Raw genomic sequence first — 16,898 nt, forward strand, 5'->3', positions numbered from 1 at the left:
GTTCACTGTGTATCCGAGAGCGGCACTCCTGTGGTGTGCAAGCCATACCCAGGTCAGCTTTTTAAAATATTTCATGCATTCTTTCACTGCACAAGTGATAACACGCCAAAAACAATTGAAATTGATGTTTTCGAATGCGTTCCATAACCTGGCATTGACATATCTGCCGTAAATATAGTTAGAAGGTAATCATTGCAAATTAATTAAGAACAACACAAAAAAATACTGTACGCTTGTTCAGGTTGCTGCTAACAAAATACAGATGGTTTCATCCGCATGGAAGGCTTTGCTTATTTTTAAACTTTGTGTGTTAGCTGGGACACTCTGTGTATAGTAGTATTTTGTCATCACAAGTTATCACAAGAACATTGCAGGTTCAACTGTAAATGTGATTTAGTGCTCATTACAGCTAATGTGGAAGGAAAGCACAGGTTTGATAAAGAAAGCCACGGCTATGATAGCGTGGTGCTTGCCTTTATACCTCTCACATTACTTTCTCAGCCACATTTGAGGACGTTCCTTTAGTAATAGCTGATACGTCAAACCACTCAGAGCAGTTGCAGTGAAGAAACTTGCAGATTCCCATCAGTGATACTTTCACTTTGCCGTAGTTACTGTGATTACGAACTGCAGTGGCGGGGTAAATGTTGTAGCGTCAAGTGCCTCTTCCTACCCTCGGTACCACATTGTGCAGGCGTAAAGTAATCGCTGGAATGTTTTGTTGCCATCCAGTCGCAGGAGAGCCCAGTGGGAGAAAGTGCCGCTAATGGTGGCAAGCCTCGAGGAGACGTGGTGGCCAGCAGTCGGCAGCTGACACTGAAGTTTGGAGCCCGCAGTGAGGCTGCCCCTGCCACCAATGCCACCAACAAGTCCGGCGTGCAGCTGTATATGGAATCAATCCGAGCCACACTGCTTGAGGAAGAGCCGGGCCTTGCAGAGGACCAGCTTGTCAGCCGGGCAGTGGCACGCTTCAGGGCTCTGTCCCAAGAGGAGCGGGCGGTGAGCTTGGTTTTGATTACTTCAGATTAACTTCTTACGTGCACCAAAGTCACGGCAACATTCTGCCTGATCAGAACACGGGCACCACTGCTGAAAGGATGTCCCAATACCATGCCCCTGTGTGCTCAGAATGTCGATGCATGTTGCCAAGTTGACAGCACTAAAGCCGCACTGCTGGAGAAAGATGAACTGCTGTTCAGATCTGTTTCCACCATACGACTTTTAGGCGCTTACTGCTACGAGTTACAAACTGTTAGATGTGTGGGAATAACGGGAGCCAAGGGTCTCAATGTTTCGTTAGTTTTAACCTTGTTAAGCCAGAGAAAGTGTAGGAGAAAATTTAATGCAAATGTAGAAATATAGTAGTAAAGAAAAGGGAAGTGAAAGCAGACGAAAAGACAACTTGCTGCGAGTGGGAGCTGAACCAAAATCTGCATTACGCCTGGTGTGCTTTACCATTTAAGCTTCTGCAAGTGGCCATCCTCTTTCTTTGGTAGTTGTGTATGTGTACAAGGTTAACCCTAGGAGTGTTAGAAGTTATTTTATCTCTCACTGTGTTTATCTGTTCATATGTGGGTCACACCACAAAAGCAGGGAACTTGCACAACCTCTGTAGTTGTTCCAAAGTTTCTGCACTGTGAGGTTGTCTTCTGCTTCACAGAGGAGTGCTAACTTCTTAATGCTAAACTTGTCAAGGCATTTTTGTTGCTAGATGCGCACTATGCCCTTTCCCATTAACTGCAGACCTTGTTTAGATGTTGGTCACACGAACAGTATGGCACCCCTACTTCTTTGGCTAGAAAATCAACTAGAAACCTTGGACTGCAGCCCAATACAAGCCCATTTCCTGGACATGCATGCCTTAGACTGTATGTATAAGGTCAGCTTATATGCAACAGTATACAAAATCCTCATACTGCATGGATTTTGACAAGTGTATGATTGCTTGTAATCTTGTTGCATTTGTTTCCATATACCGTATTTTCCGGTCTATAAGTCACACCCCCTCAAAACGGCTGTTTTTCCGGGGGGAAAAAAACGTATAGTACAAGTTGCACCGGTCTAGAAGATGCACCTGTTCGTTTGGTAAGCAATTAAAAAAATTAGTGACATTTCACTCCATGAATGCAGGTCACGCGCTAGCGTATGGGTGCCTATTTCCTATATAATTTCGATAGCAATGACACTCCAGGCTTGTTTCTGCCGTCGTGATTGCCACGATGTTCCGTATAAAATCCAAGGGCGATAACATCGTCCCCACGCGCCGTATGTGCGAGTGAAAGCGTGCAACGCTGAGTCGAATCGCGCAGGAGGGAAGGGGTGCGGCTTCTACTGATAGCACCTTGAAAGCGATCTCCAGATACGACTTCGAGGTCGGTCGACTCGTGGTCGGCCTGCCGCTACTTGCGTTGCTGTTCCGTCCTTCTCGCACGGCGCTCGGGAACTCGATCACGAGAAGAACCCAGTACCTTGATAGCGCGCATAGAACCCGCAGCAATTAAGTCAACCCAGCGTGCTTCGCATGGCTATAACATCGAATCCGATTTTGACGGCAGTTTTTCCGGGGGGGAAAAAAAAAAAAAAAAAACGTACATAAGTTGCACCGATGAAAAATTAAGAAAAAAAAATGTGTCTTATACACTGGAAAATACGGTAAGTAAAAGCAAGCAGTAGGACCTGTCCACAACAATGTGCTACTGTTTGGGAAAATAGAAAAAGTTGTCGCAGTTTCACCTGAAAGGCGAAGCATCAATTGCGATAGCAAACTTGTAGAGAGCTATACGGAGTAATGATATTAACTTTATCAGCTGTATAAACTTGGACATGCAGCAGCATCGGCAACACGCAGAACTGTTGTCGACACCATCGGTGTTTTGCCCGCGTTCGCTCAAAATGCGTGCGGCGTTGGTGACTGTTGCCGGAGCCTCTGATATAAATAGGCACTGCGTGCCGCAGCTAAACGTCGCCTCCCTTGCCTCTCGCTCGTCGGAAGAAGGCGCGTTTGCTCTACATACATGGTGATTGTGAAGGAGAACAGAGACGCCTACTTCTGCAGCCCTTAAGCGAGCACGGCGCAGAACGCGCGTTTGTTCGCCGTGCGTTCACTCCCCGTGAAAGACGCGCCCCTCGCGCACATACAGCGTTCGGCGCGCTGCGACGATTTCTTCTCCAAATGACGTCATACGGAACCTCACGGCGACGGTGACGCCGACGGCAGAAATCTGCTTTTGAGTGTCCACATAATTGCTATCGCAATAAAATGTGAGACTTTGATTTAGCAATCATGACATGTTATACAATAGTAATCACTTTGCCAGCAATGTGAAGGATGTTCTGGCCATGATATTCTCTGAACGTTTTGCTGGTCTCATTGGAGCAAAACATCCTATGGCTTCAGCCCGGAAGCAAAGTGTTGCACTTATACAAAAACCTCATTTCGGTTAAAGCTTAAGGTCTGTTTGTATCAGCCAAAATATAAAATGTATTCACAAACTAACTGTACTGGCCCAAGCCTCCTTTGCAGCAACATACAGGAAATGTTACCCACGATTACAGCAATGGCTAGCACGCTTTTTCATGATGCTACATGCTTTTCTGTAAGCCCAGTGAAGTATTGCCGCAATCACATTTGCGCATCAGTGCTAATGAAGGCACATTTGCGGGAAGTATCAGGACATCATGCTTTTAATGCACATCTCTAGTGTCTTGCTTGTCATGTCACAACTTGTGAACTGACTGAAGGCAAAAAAAAAAAAATGCAGTATCAAAGTCACTTATTGGGAGATGATTTTCCCAAGCATGGAATTTTTGTGCACGAACCAGTTTGCAAAAAGTGTCGCTTGCCATCACATCTGAGCCAGTGAATGTGTGCAATTTTGTCACCATCTTCGAGGCTGTGTTCACTTCTTCACAACAAAACTGCCGTTACATGTGATGCTGTTGAGGGAGCCACATGGCACATGAACTATGATTTCAATAAGAATGTATGGATTTTGGTGCAAGTTGTCACGATGGCATGTGCAGGAGTGGAACAGCCGGGCCAAGCGGAGGTCACCGAGTCCTGTGCATGCCGCCAAAAGACTTCGACCCGCCGTGTGAACGCACTCTTGTTAGCCCAGGGTCAGCTGGGCAGTCCGTACTCGTCCACCTTCTCCAGGAGGCTGCAGACTATAGCAGACTCTACCTGCGAGCACCAATTAAAAAGCCCCCGTTGTGGTCACGTGGTGTGTGTGCTGCTAGTGATCAAGGCTCACCCCGAGAATGTACTCGCAGGTGCGTGGCTCCAGCAGGTATAGGGACACACTGTCAAGGTTGCCCTTCGCCTGGCGGCACCTGCAGTTGGATAGATGATCCATCCTAACTTATGGCATGTACTCCCAGAAGCACAAGTGGATTTCGTGATAAAGCACATTTTCTTCTCCATCACCGAATGAAACTTAAAACTGAGGACTGCTTCCAGTAGACTCGTCAATTTAAGTTTGTGCGTCTTACTTGTGAATCTGTGGTCTGTATGTGTTTTCGCTGACGGGTGCACAGACAAAAGACCACTTGCTACACTGACCGTTTTAACACAGGTTTCTCCTGTTACTCAATAGGAGGTGATGAACTGTATATGGTACCAGAAAGCGTAGCCGAGGGTTATGCTGCATTTGTCAAACTTTTTTTTTTTTACAGGACTCGAGCGCTCTCTGTGATTACAAAATGAAAGTGTTGTGTCATTGTTCTTGTTTCAACCAATGACACTGAAGCATTAAATAAGAAAATTAAACTCTGGGATGCAAAAACCACGATTTGATTATGAGGCACGTAATATTGGGGACTCTGGATTAATCTTCACCACCTGGGTTTATGGGTGCACCTAAATCTAAGTACCCAAGGGTTTCGCATTCCGTCCCCATCGAAATGCGGCCACCCTGACAGGGATTGAACACACAACGACACAGCCACTGGGCTATCACGTCAGATCACACTGCAGTGTTGGTAGAATGATGCATGGCGCAATTTTATGGCTAGCACGGAGTGCAGTGCTCACCAGTACGTTTGATCTTGTAATGTAAGGGTTGCTTCATTCAAAGATAGTATCCCTAGATTAGAGTGCTGCACGGGCCCGATTTTTTGGCCCGGACATTCTTTACTAAGCTTAGCCAGTGCCTGCGTGTGCATGACCCGGCCTGGCCTGTAAATAAAAAATATATTTTTTAACTTGCAGATCGCACCCTATGTGTTAGCCTGACCTTCTCGAGGTCTAATTAGCTGCAGTGTATAAGCAAAAGAAGATACCGAAATCTGTTTCAGCCTGTAAGTAAAAAATATTTTTTTACTTGCAGATTGCACCCTATGTGTTAGCCCCACCTTCTCGAGGTCTAATCAACTGCAGTGTATAAGCAAAAGAAGGACTGAAATCTGTTTCTCCCATGGGAACACCAGTGATGTGGCTCATTGCCTGTGCTGTTATTTTTCTGCTGATGCACATGCTTGATCGTAGGATTTGGCCCTATGATGTCATTTAGCATGCGAATCATATATATATATATATGAACAGGCGAATTCACGAGCATACAGCATAAAATAAACGCACAAGTAGAAAGAGACACCGCTTGCTTTAGCGATCAAATATTAGTGTCAAGGGTGGTAATATTGCAATTGCAAATGCAGTCGCAGGGAAATGGTTTGAAGAGTAGTTTTTTGTATATAACATATTTTTCCTGACGCAGGAACAATGTTCGTTTTTGTGAAAAAGAAACATATTAGAACTTCATCGTTTTCCTATTTTCTGTGCTAAGGTATACTAAGAGCCAGCCCTTTGCAAGTGTCAGTTCAGCTTGGCACAGAATGCCTTGAACCATGCAATGCATAAGGTTCGTGTGTGCTCGAAGGCCCGACTTGGCCCTTTAATGAGCGGGCCCGAGTCCGGCCCGGGCCCGTGGCAGTGCTCTAATTGCAACTATATCATATTGAGGTTTGGCTGTAGTAAATCAATGAGAGGATCACAATGCACTACGGCCACTGGCAGCACTTACTTCAGGAGGACTTCCACTGTGCGAGGCTTGCCCGTGAGGTCGCAGGTGTCCCCGGATCCATAAAAGTGCGTTAGGTACCTGCAGCAGAACGGCAAGCGGTGCTCGGCATGCTTCACGTGTTATCCACCCAAGATGCAAGTATTGTTCAGTGCAACTTGCGCCTCTTTTGAAAAGTTATTACAAACTAAACCTGCTGACTCTGGTTTCTAGAGGAAATTACTAGGGGTTCAGGCAGTAGAAAACTGCCATGCTTTTCAGGTAAACTGTGGAATACAACCACATCTATTACGTAAGTAAAACTGCAAAGTGAGACACAGAATTGAAATGTACGGGCATCCTTTTATGGGATGTTTTTATTTCTTTTAACACAGTGTGACAAATATCAAGCTGTCTGTAAAAGAGTTCTGCCACATTTGGCTGGTCACTTCCAAGTTCTCTTGCAGTGCAAGGGCCTGGAATACATTAGTCTGGTTTATTCAGAGTGCTCGGAGCAAAATTAAGAATTCTGGTCACGCGGCTGCTGGGACATGTGTTTGTGCAGCATCTACTACAGGCCATGGTGGGAGTGGCGTGCACTGCATGGCACAGCCATGAGTGATTGCAACAGAAACAGTTTGAACTGTTGCTTTTAGCCTCCAACTGCTTTGGCGAGCCGCTAAATGCTAGTCTCAGGCACAGATCTTGAGTGGGCTCCACATCGTTGCAATTAGACTTTGAGCGCAACAAAAACCAATCAAATATACTGTTATTGTGCCTGCTATGTATGTTGTTTGTGCTACAAAATGCCTTTTCACATCTGAGTGAAATGAGCTTGGGCAAATGTTGCTAAAGGAGTTTATTTTTAAGCATGAAACTACTGACAACAGTGCACTGTGTAGCTGTGCAAGGCTAATCTAATCTCGTAACGTCTTTTTTTTTGTTTGTGTAGGCACTTCACACAGTAGTTCAGAATAACCGAAATACATAACATTTTCAGGTTCCATTGGTCAAAAACGTTTGAGAGAAGTTTATTGATGAGAGGTGCAGAGCCTACGATTGCAGGCTGCATGACTAAGTTGCAGTGAAGTCCAGTTTCATTCTTCACCCTTTTAGTGGCGCAAAGGTCTGATGACGCACTACAGGCATACAATACCAGCAAACATCCCATTCCATTGGATGTTTGCTGGTATTGCTAATAAGTCATTTAATAAGCATTTTATTGCGATAGCAATTATATGGACACTCAAAAGCAGATTTCTGCCGTCGGCGTCACCGTGAGGTTCCGTATGACGTCAATAAAGATGAAATCGTCGCTGCGCGCCGAACGCTGTATGTGCGAGTGAAAGGGCGCGAGGGGCGCGCGCTTTCACTGGGAGTGAACGCACGGTGCAGAACGCGCGTTCTGCGCCGTGCTCGCTTAAGGGCTGCAGAAGTAGGCGTCTCTTTCCTCCTTTACAATCACCATATATGTAGAACAAACGCGCCTTCTTCCGATGCGTGAGAGGCCGTGGGGGGAAGGGAGGCAACGTTTAGCTGCGGCACCAAGTGCCTATTTATATCAGAGGCTCCGGCAACAGTCACCAACGCCGCACGCATTTTGAGCGAACGCGGGCAAAACGCCGACGGCGTCGACAACAGTTCTGCGTGTTTCCGGTGCTGCTGCATGTCCAAGTTTATACAGCTGATAAAGCTAATATCATTACTCTGTATAGCTCTCTACAAATTTGCTATCGCAATTGATGCTTCGCCTTTCAGGTGAAACTGCGGCAACTTTTTTTCATCAACAACTTTATTGCAATAGAATGATACAGGCACATCTATGGACAAATGATTGCAAATAAATCTGACAGCTGACAATGAATGTGCATTTCCTTGATCATACTTTGCCTGACATATAAGGCCTCCTTTTATCTGGCTTTCTGCTCGGCCACATTTGTGGCCGTTCAACAGCATTTTTATTCACGGCAGATGCAACACAATGCAAGATGTTGTCCTTTCCTCCCTCACCACATTAGAGAGGGTGTGAGAGGGTGAGAGTGAATAAATAAGGGCAAGGGCACCGTCATGTGCTAAGTTCAAAGCACTAGGGAGTTTGACTCAAAAGCCCAGGTGTACAAAGGAGCTCGGGTTTTTGGGTACAAAATTTCTGTACACAGCGCTTGAAAGAAGCAATGCTTTGCTGCAACAAGTCTTAATGGGGCAACAACAGCCAGCTACTATCTCACCTGGGTGTGCGGCCAGGCTTGCGCTCGGGATGCTTGTCTAGCCAGGTCAGGTGTGCCTGGTGGTCCCAAGTGCCCAGCAGGATGCTAGTCCGTTCCTTGCCTTTCTCCTCATGGAACTGGCTCACGCGCTGGCCATAGCAGAACTCGTACTTCCACCAGCCCTGCACCCTGCACTCATTACAGAACACTTTCCTTCAACATGACAGCTGCCTCTGCAAAGCCCTATAATTTTGTCTCAATTGTTTGCAAATTGGGGACTTTGGGGCATATTCGCAGATACTAAACTTCACGATTTGGGACTTGTGATATAAGGCTCACTGCTACAGCTCCTACACGTGCATATTAACAGTGTGTTCAAATTCGTGCATTGGTACGCTAACACAATTGCGATGCAGCTGAACTAGGGCAAACATTGATGGAGCCACTGCAAGCTGCCTGACTTATCGAAGTGTGGCGCTCCCTATCTGTGAGGCCGGAGATTTCCTGTACAATACTTGAGAGGACTGGCATCGCGCAAGCTTGTGCAGCCAAGTAAATCGAATGTGCCACGTTTTATGGGGTGCAAACAGCAGAACTAGATGGCAAAATACATTTTACTTTTCAGCATAGTTTTCACTGCACCTGGTGGCATTACTTCTTCCCTGAACATTTTGTGATGCCCTTAAATTTTGCGACATTTTCCAACTGCGGCACTCGTGTAATTAAGAGCATGTGAAAATAAGAAGTTTTACAAGATTACACTGGCAACACTGTCGTGAGCTCCAAGCCAAATGATTGTTCCTGTTTTTACCTTGTATATTGTTGTAATGTTAGCTTTGATGATGTTGCATTCCCCCCTATGTAATACCCTCCAACTGAGGGCATTTAGGGTATACTGAAATAAATAAATAAATACAGTAACACAACTGCACTTGAAAGGTTGCTTTCTGTCAGACAGAAAAACAGTTCTCTGAATTTCAACTGTGAACTCTTGTTCTAGATACAGAGCAATGAGGTTGGTCTTATAGGATTCTTTGAATCACGCAGGAGCCCACTGTTTGTGAAATAAAAAGTAATTATTTTGCAAATTTCCTTAGAAAATTTTGTACGGAAACGTGAATACAATTAGAACCTAAAATGATAAAACAATACCAGACCTCACACGGGGGAAAAAAATATATATATATATTTACAGGCTTTGAGCACCATAACTCGTATACTAAAGGTTTTGGTCTAAGACTCAACTCCCCTTTTAAACCAACTTCTCCAGATCCCATCACTCTTGCTCATTCTTACAGACATCACACGCACTGGCTACCGAGTGGATGCCTTTAAAATCGGTTATCAGTGCTCCCCAACACAAGCAGAGAAATCTCCACTGACGAGGCACTGAATGATACTGTGGAATTAGCGAAGTGGTATGATGTCAGGTTGCCTAACACACTCTTGAAGTCCATGCTTCGAGATTGTGTGGTGGCATGCACAAGTTGTGATCGGAGCATGTTGACTAGTGTTTCGCGCAGATGCATTATTTCAGTGCAGTAGGGATGACAAACAGAAGGTGAAGGCTGCGAGGGTGTGGCAGTATCTAATTACCAATAACTCTGTTAGGAGTTATTGAGTACATTAGAGTTGCAGAATGAGTGCCAAGAGAAGGGAAGCGCAATACTGGACATTTGTGTGAAAGAGGCCCCCACAAGATGGCCAGGCAAATATGAGACAACGATAAGAAAAGAAGCTATTACTGCCAGCAGCCAGAGGTCAGGAACACTGACCACCAAATCATGCGTGCACACTTTGGGCTATATTAACCAGACAATGATGAGGGATGAAACCAATTATTATAAGGCTTATTCTTGTACTTGTGTAATTTGCACTAGCCAGAGACTTGTTTCCTGAATCATCACAAAGGCCAATCATGTGTTGTAGGAGCATAGTGAACCCCTCACCCCTGTCAGGCAGTGGCTGCCTGCGAGGAAGTCCTTCACCAGTTGGGACAACTTGTCAGCTGTTGGAGGTGGCTGTGGTTCCAGCGGCTCGGGAGGAAGCACCTGCACTTGTTCTGTCCTGAGGCCTTTGGGCCATCGGGGGGCGCCATCTTGGGCCACACACTGGATCGGGTTCTCTGGCGACGTTTCCGGACTGCATGAGGTGGCAGAAGAAAAAATGAAATCCTGAGGTTTTACATGCCAAAACAATGATCTGATTGTGGGTGTCTCTGGATTAATTTTCACCACTTGGAGGTGTGCACCTATAAGCACACGAGTGTTCTTACATTTCGCCCCCATTGAAATGCAGCCGGGATTGAAGTCACGGCCTCAAGCTCAGCAGCGCGACTCCTTAGCCACTGGTAAATGTGTAAAACATTATAGGCTTTTAAAAAAACATGTTCACAATTACGCTTCTGCTGAATATTTACACCAGCAGTAAAGTTGAATACACTTGGTTACTGCTGTATTAGCTCTGTGTTTGCCTTGTCGAGCTCTGTGTCGCCAGGTGGCTGCACCCTGCTCACATTTGCACCTCCGCCCATCTCACAAAATGCCCAGTCCACCTGCGTTTACCAGAATACCGGACATGCTAAAACTCTCTATTGTGGTTGTGAGTGACGGCATAGATCCTGGCACTCATTGGATACTGACAGCCTGATCCGCTGCAGCCACTCCACTCACCTGTTGCCTTGCAGAGGGACACAATGTTGTAGCTTGACATTCCGCCAATCGCTAGGTTTGCAGCCCACAACGCAACAAGGGCAATTCATGGTCCTCGCAAAAAAAACTAATCGCTAGGTTTGCAGCCCACAATGCAACAAGGGCAATTCATGGTCCTCGCAAAAAAAAAAAACTGAAGACCAAAACTAACCGCACAGCTCGAGTAGAGAGCACATTGTAACATAAGCAGCAGAGACTTGCTGTGAGCTGAAAATGCTTGAGTGTAATGATAAATTGTTATGTATTCTGGATTGGAATCAGCTAGTGCAAGACAGGGGTAATTGGAGACCGCAGGGAGAGGCCTTCGTCCTGCAGTAAACATAAATATAGGCTGATGATGATGATTCTGGTCTTTTTATAGAAACAAGTTAACCAACATTCCAACTATTACGACCACTTCTGCATCATAAAGTTGGAAAATTATCGATGACGCAACCTGTGTAACCAATTGGATAGCCCACCCAAGTGATGTCAATTGTGCTAAGTAGATCATAATGGGGCAGCTGAAAACTCAGGGGAGTGATGCCGCTGCGATTGGTAACGATGCAGATTTTTAGAACCTTATAATAAATTACATACTTTACCCTGGAACATGCTTAAGTGCTTCACTTAATGATCAGAAGGACCTACCCCAATGACTCAGTACGTTTGTATAAGATCGTCAAAATCGTTTCAGAGTCCCTTTAATGCCATTCTTGAACCATCCTATGCACAGGGCTGTACTCTCAATGGATACTTTTTGTACAATGAGCATTCTGCCTACTTATCTAGCCAGTTGGTGTACACTGAAAGTCGTACCCAGAGCACAGCCCCAAGGCAGTCTCCCTGATTACCACGAAGCAGCACACAGACCACATGCCATATTATTACGTCCTGTCTATTTTGAGAAGTGCATGGTGGCTTGCCCATGGCACTGCATGCTCAAAATCAAGCTGCAAACACACACTGAACGATGGTGCCTGTGTACGGTGTGAAATAAACTACTGTAAGCCACAACCAGCTGCCATGCCAGAAAAAAAAAAAGTAATAAAAGAAAGACCTGTCTTTCTGCTGCAATTCCAACTAAGCTGTTGTCGTAAGCAATGCTAGAACAAGCAATGTCACTGAACCAAACAAATCGACAAGGGGGCTTCATCCTTCTACAAGTCCCCTTGCTGAAACGTTGGCTTCAACGGCATACCTCATTCTAGCATCTCGCTTCAAACTTCCACCTTCCTGTTAACTGCTCTCTTGTTTCCAACTCAGCGAATGACACACCTGGTTGTAGCTCCAAAACCTGGTTCCTTGTCAAACCAAATCCAAAAAGTGCCCTTGTAAGGACTGGCAGCGTCTATTCCCCTGGCAGCCACGTTAATTTCTTAAACGAATTTCTCCCGGCACTCACCTCCTATTGGCTCTCGGAAAGTTGGGTTAGGGCATACATGCAGTCAGTTTTTCCCGGCAGTTTGTCACGTGACTTCCGACACCAATAGGAGGCGAGTGCCAGCTGGAGAATGGACTCTGCCATAAAGATTGGTCGCTGGCCCAACACACCTGTAGTCTGGGTGGGCGCAGAGGTAAGGGGTAAACACCACGGCCTGGTACTCGCACGTGGAAAGCTCCTCGATGCTGAGCACCTCGTTGCGGGCCTCTGGGTTGCACACGTAGAGCACACGGGTCGCGCGCTGCGCTCGCTCTCCCAGCTCGCACGCCGTGCCTCCGGTCATGTTGACCGCGAAGTACGGAAGCTCCAGGCCCGCTTCCAGCCGAATGCGGGGCGGCCGCTGCACGTGCATGCATGGACGCTGCTGAGCTGTGCACTTGGCTGTATACGTCCGCACAGTGCGGACAACGTGGCTTTCCCAACATTTAAGCGTGCCCCCACGTGTTACCTACCCGGCTTCTCTCCGATAAGTAGCTCGCATCTGAAACCAACGGAGCACTGGTATCAGCACACGGTCATCGCTTATTGTTGTCACAATTGCAATTACCATCAACTTCCAGCTTCTTGGCGTCGTACTTGCCCAGGTAGTACTGTTGCAGGACTACCTGGAACAAGAACGGTCCACGTGGAATAAGAAACGCGCAGCGTCATAGCTCACGAACGTTTGCAGGGATGCTGCCAACGTATTTTTTTACGAAACTGCAAGTAGGGCTCCTACGGACCTTGTTGTCGACGCTTTCCTCGTGGTATTGCCGAACGCTCTTGCCATGGCACAGCTCGTAGGTCCAGTACTGCTCCAGCTACAAGAGAAAACCGGAAGCACTGCAGCCGTCACTGCGCGGTAAAACACTTGAATCGTCTCGCTTACGCGGTAGGAACAGAAGAGCCGGGAAAAGAGCGGCTTCAGCAGCTCCAGCGGCGTTGGTCCCGTGTACGGGGAAGCACTGTCGGCGTCCTGCACCACACAGAAGCACGTTAGTACGGTGGCTCTCGACCACTCCGTGCTCTCGACGAAGAGCCGTGGGCACCTCTCGTGATAATGGCTTGGCGGGCAGCAGGCACTTGTAGCGCTCCTTTTCGGCAGACACCATCCACAGCGTTTCCAGCTGCGACAGGGACCATGGGGAAACATCAGCCCGCCACTGAACCTCTTCGTCTTACCTCGGCGGGCGCCAGCTTCTTGTCCGGCGAGGAACCCGGCCAGTTTATGCTGAACAGGACCGAGTCGTCGGCGAGGTTACCATGAGCCGAACGCAGCAGCAAGGCGAAGGCTGCTCCATAGAGGAGCTTAAGCACTGTCATGTTTCCCTAAAGTAAAAGCAAAGTTTTTCGATGCATAGATTACAACCTGCGGACACGAATCGGCTGCCACTTTTCATATTACACGTAACATATCTTCGCCGCCTCAGCTGCTGTTACGTTTCTCCAGCTGAGGCTGAGCTGCGCGGCGCTCACGACATCTCCTGGCGGTTTCGTTACAGTAGTTTCTGGTTTCGTACATTGTGGCCTCCGAGATTTGCAAACAAAATGTCGTGGCGCTGCTGACAGTAGCGATGCACGATGCTCAACGGTTCTTTCTCAGCGGGGAGCATTGCTTTCAACGGAGAAAACTGATCGAGTCAACTTGTCTGGATAAGATTTGCCTGTCGTGTTCATATAAACGCTAACGAACGGCCTGAGTGAGTGTGCGTGACAGACGACTGCAGCAAAATGTGAGGCGGCTGTAGCAAGTTGTGAGGCGGCTGCACGGGGTACATTGGCTCAGCCAGCGCCTTCTCTGCTCAGCCCAACATTGGCCCAACCCACATACGGCGCGCATGTGAATATAAGAACGCTGACAGGTCTTGTCGGCAGTTTCGAGCCAGCAGTGATAAACGGAACGCGGTGTGTTCTCTCTCACCTCGCGGCCTGTTATGTAAACGTGATCAGTGCCCGACTCAGCCGATTCTTTGAAAATTTGAGTAAAAGTAGCCAATAGGTTTCTTCATACTATGCACCACGAAAGATAGCATGATGCTACTGTACTTCAAGGAGGATTCTCCTTGATTCATGCCGTGCATGATGCCATGTCAACGATGGTGGAACATGGCGGCTATGACGCGCTTGTGGTCGCTTTGGATCATAAAGTTTCTAAATAAATACTATATGTTATAGTAATATGAAACTATGCTTTCGACATAGGTGAGAAATTCTATGGCGTAGTTTCGGTTTAGAAAATTGCCAAACAAGTCATGTGACCAAAACTTAATTTAATTAGTGCATAATAATTGCTTGACATGTGTGTTGCATTGGCCTTAAAATCAATACATAAATCTTTGTGCATGTGTAGCGAATGTAATCAAGCAAAATTATAGTTTAATGAAAATAAAACGTATTGCTTGGATCAGTGCAGCACTGGTGCACTCTTTCTCAACATCTTTTAATTCTAAAGGGGTTCTGTTGTGCACCGAGCATGCCTCGGATGAGCTTTTCTTATTTTCATTTTCCACCCTTCTTTTTTCTTTGGAGTACGGTGCGTGCGTGACAGACGACTGCAGCAAGTTGTGAGGCGGTTGGGGCTATTGAGCTCACACCTTGCGATGAACTGTGAAGATTGGGCGAACGCTTTGCAACCGTAGCAGACATGTCTCCGGCCGAATGTCTACGCTCGCTGTGGACGTAGAACCACATGAAGTCACGAAGTGGTTTGTGTGCGCGCTCTGCTGCTCGTTCCACAATTGTCCGCTGCTGCTGACGTGTGTGCGTGTTCACCGTTGGCGCACTGCTGCATAAGCGCTGTCGCTTTCGCGTCAGCGCACAATATCCGTACACCCGTGTGACTGCGTTGATGTGCCACACTGTCGATTTGTCGGCTGATGCTTCGGCCTGCAGCGAACCCGCCCGCCGCCACTCCAGGTAACCGCCTCCCTCGGCGGGGTCAAGCACGTCTCGGCAAGCACGACGCTCATGCATGGAAGCTATCGTACAAAACCACTACAACTCACATGTAGTACGGACACACAGGTCGAACACATGAAAATACGCGTCAAATCTTGTCTTTCTATCGTGCGATCTAACAACATGGGGGTAGCGCTGTTTGTAGCAACTTCACGCTGCTCCGCGAGCGCTTCCCGTTGTGCCGATTCCGCCGGCAACTGACAGATCGCACCTGTCTCTTCGGAGATGACATTGCGTCCTTACACTTTCATTGGCCGTAGATGTAGTACGGATTGTTACGCATCCTGATCCTTTCGTGCGCCTTGAATAGTGTCCTCTTCAAGCAGTGGCAGGTGGGAAACAAAAACAATATCCATTATCCCTGCTTCCGGGGCGAAGTGAGTTCTCTGTACTTGCCAAAGTTGAGGTCCGTGTGACCGCGTGTTCCCAGATGGAGGATCCATGCAGCGGGGTACCACGCGTGGTGCGAGCACCGGCCCTCAAGCGAGGCCGTGCGGACGCGACGCCACTCTCCGAGCGGGTAAGTTCAACGCCGATCGAGATTGGAACCACCTGTTGATTCACGCCTAGCGCGCAGCCGCCACCCTTGTAATAGCCGCGCGGTGTTCGAAAAAGAAACACATCCTTCGGTTAGTCAGAGCAGTCGCCCAGTTGAATACACTTGCATCCGAAAGAAAGTGTCAACACTCGCCGCGTTGATGCAAGGCGCGCCGTCGGTTTCCTCGGCGGACTCGGGGCGTTTGAAAGGCGTGGCGATGGAATAAGAAGTAGCGGTACCAACGCGAATGGCCTTGTTGACGGCAGCGCTCCTCGTTGTGGGGGGTGCCTTTTTTGCAAGCGCGCGTTGGCGGGTTGTGTGGGCGGCGGCTAGCGCGCGCCAAGCATGCGTACCGAGGCGAGACTACCCGCCACCCCCGAGGAACCGTGCTCAGCAGCTGAGCCCGTGCCTCTTCTGCAGGTCAAGCTCGAGCGGGTGCTGGGTCTGACGGTGACGAGCAGCGCGGCGCTTGACTGCGACCCCAGCTCGGGCTTGGTCGCCTATCCAGCCGGGTGAGTACCACCGGCAGCGCCCATCTGCGCGCCAGCAGCAGAGAGCTTGACGTCTTCGTCCGTGTTTTGTGCGCTGTGTTGAGTACCTCAATCACAGTCTTGGTAATGGACTGGTGATCACACTGGAACAGGTGAAACACGGTACCCACACTTTCGATCGCGATCGAGCATCTTCACACGGCCGCTTTTCATCGCGATCGGACCCTATACGGATCGAAATTATCGACCTCGAATGACTCCCTCCCTCAGCGTGCGCGGAGGAGTCAATCGCGACCGAGAAATTCGATCCCGATCAGGTTCGATCGCGATCGAAAGTGCGCCTTGTGACACCCATATTATTTCTCGACTGTGATTGGTTCCCTTCCGCAGCTTGTGCAAAGGAGCCAGTCGAAAGTGTCCCGTGTGAGTGGAGTATTCAAGGTTGGTCACTTGCTTTGCTGTTTTTTCTCATCTCTCAGCTGTAAGGCCAAAGGGAGGCTGAACTGTGTACTTTCAGGGGGCTGGCCAACTCTTAATTATGTAGTTGATGCATTGGCATTCTAGTATATGCCATGGTCAATGTTGTCATTTAAAA

The 16,898-nt window shown here is 47.7% G+C and overlaps 3 protein-coding genes across 3 annotated transcripts in view; 2 read left to right on the plus strand and 1 right to left on the minus strand.

Annotated features, from left to right (window-relative positions):
• Window positions 1–4,219, plus strand: part of LOC119458604 (WD repeat and HMG-box DNA-binding protein 1-like) — a 35,362-nt gene extending 31,143 nt beyond the window's left edge. Inside the window, 2 exon segments of the mRNA XM_037720444.2 lie at window positions 733–999; window positions 4,024–4,219. Coding sequence (XP_037576372.1) covers window positions 733–999; window positions 4,024–4,098 — 342 coding nt within the window. The 3' untranslated portion in view covers window positions 4,099–4,219.
• On the minus strand, window positions 3,667–13,806 carry LOC119457608 (endoplasmic reticulum lectin 1). The gene is made up of 12 exons (XM_037719230.2): window positions 13,499–13,806; window positions 13,366–13,443; window positions 13,206–13,292; window positions 13,060–13,137; window positions 12,885–12,942; window positions 12,790–12,818; window positions 12,448–12,677; window positions 10,153–10,345; window positions 8,225–8,385; window positions 6,021–6,098; window positions 4,254–4,332; window positions 3,667–4,183 (listed from the first exon to the last, which is right to left on the minus strand). Exons 1-12 carry the CDS (start codon window positions 13,637–13,639, stop codon window positions 4,121–4,123), a joined length of 1,275 nt encoding a protein of 424 aa, XP_037575158.1. The 5' UTR covers window positions 13,640–13,806; the 3' UTR covers window positions 3,667–4,120.
• A 1,007-nt stretch (window positions 13,807–14,813) lies between these two features.
• Window positions 14,814–16,898, plus strand: part of LOC119457611 (mitogen-activated protein kinase-binding protein 1-like) — a 28,148-nt gene continuing 26,063 nt past the window's right edge. The window contains 3 exon segments of the mRNA XM_037719232.2: window positions 14,814–15,232; window positions 15,705–15,794; window positions 16,233–16,324. Of these exon segments, the coding sequence (XP_037575160.1) occupies window positions 15,705–15,794; window positions 16,233–16,324 (182 nt within the window). The 5' untranslated portion in view covers window positions 14,814–15,232.

This window comes from Dermacentor silvarum, chromosome 7 (genome assembly GCF_013339745.2).
Source record: "Dermacentor silvarum isolate Dsil-2018 chromosome 7, BIME_Dsil_1.4, whole genome shotgun sequence".
In the NCBI taxonomy this organism is placed as follows: domain Eukaryota; kingdom Metazoa; phylum Arthropoda; class Arachnida; order Ixodida; family Ixodidae; genus Dermacentor; species Dermacentor silvarum.

Excerpts from the sequence above, each read along its gene's own strand:
- LOC119457608 (XM_037719230.2), bottom strand. The coding sequence starts at position 13,639 with ATGACAGTGCTTAAGCTCCTCTATGGAGCAGCCTTCGCCTTGCTGCTG. Across the intron at positions 10,346-12,447 it reads TGCGCCCACCCAGACTACAG|TCCGGAAACGTCGCCAGAGA; the intron begins GTGTGTTGGGCC and ends CACCTCATGCAG. Across the intron at positions 4,184-4,253 it reads CCTGCGAGTACATTCTCGGG|GTAGAGTCTGCTATAGTCTG; the intron begins GTGAGCCTTGAT and ends TGGTGCTCGCAG.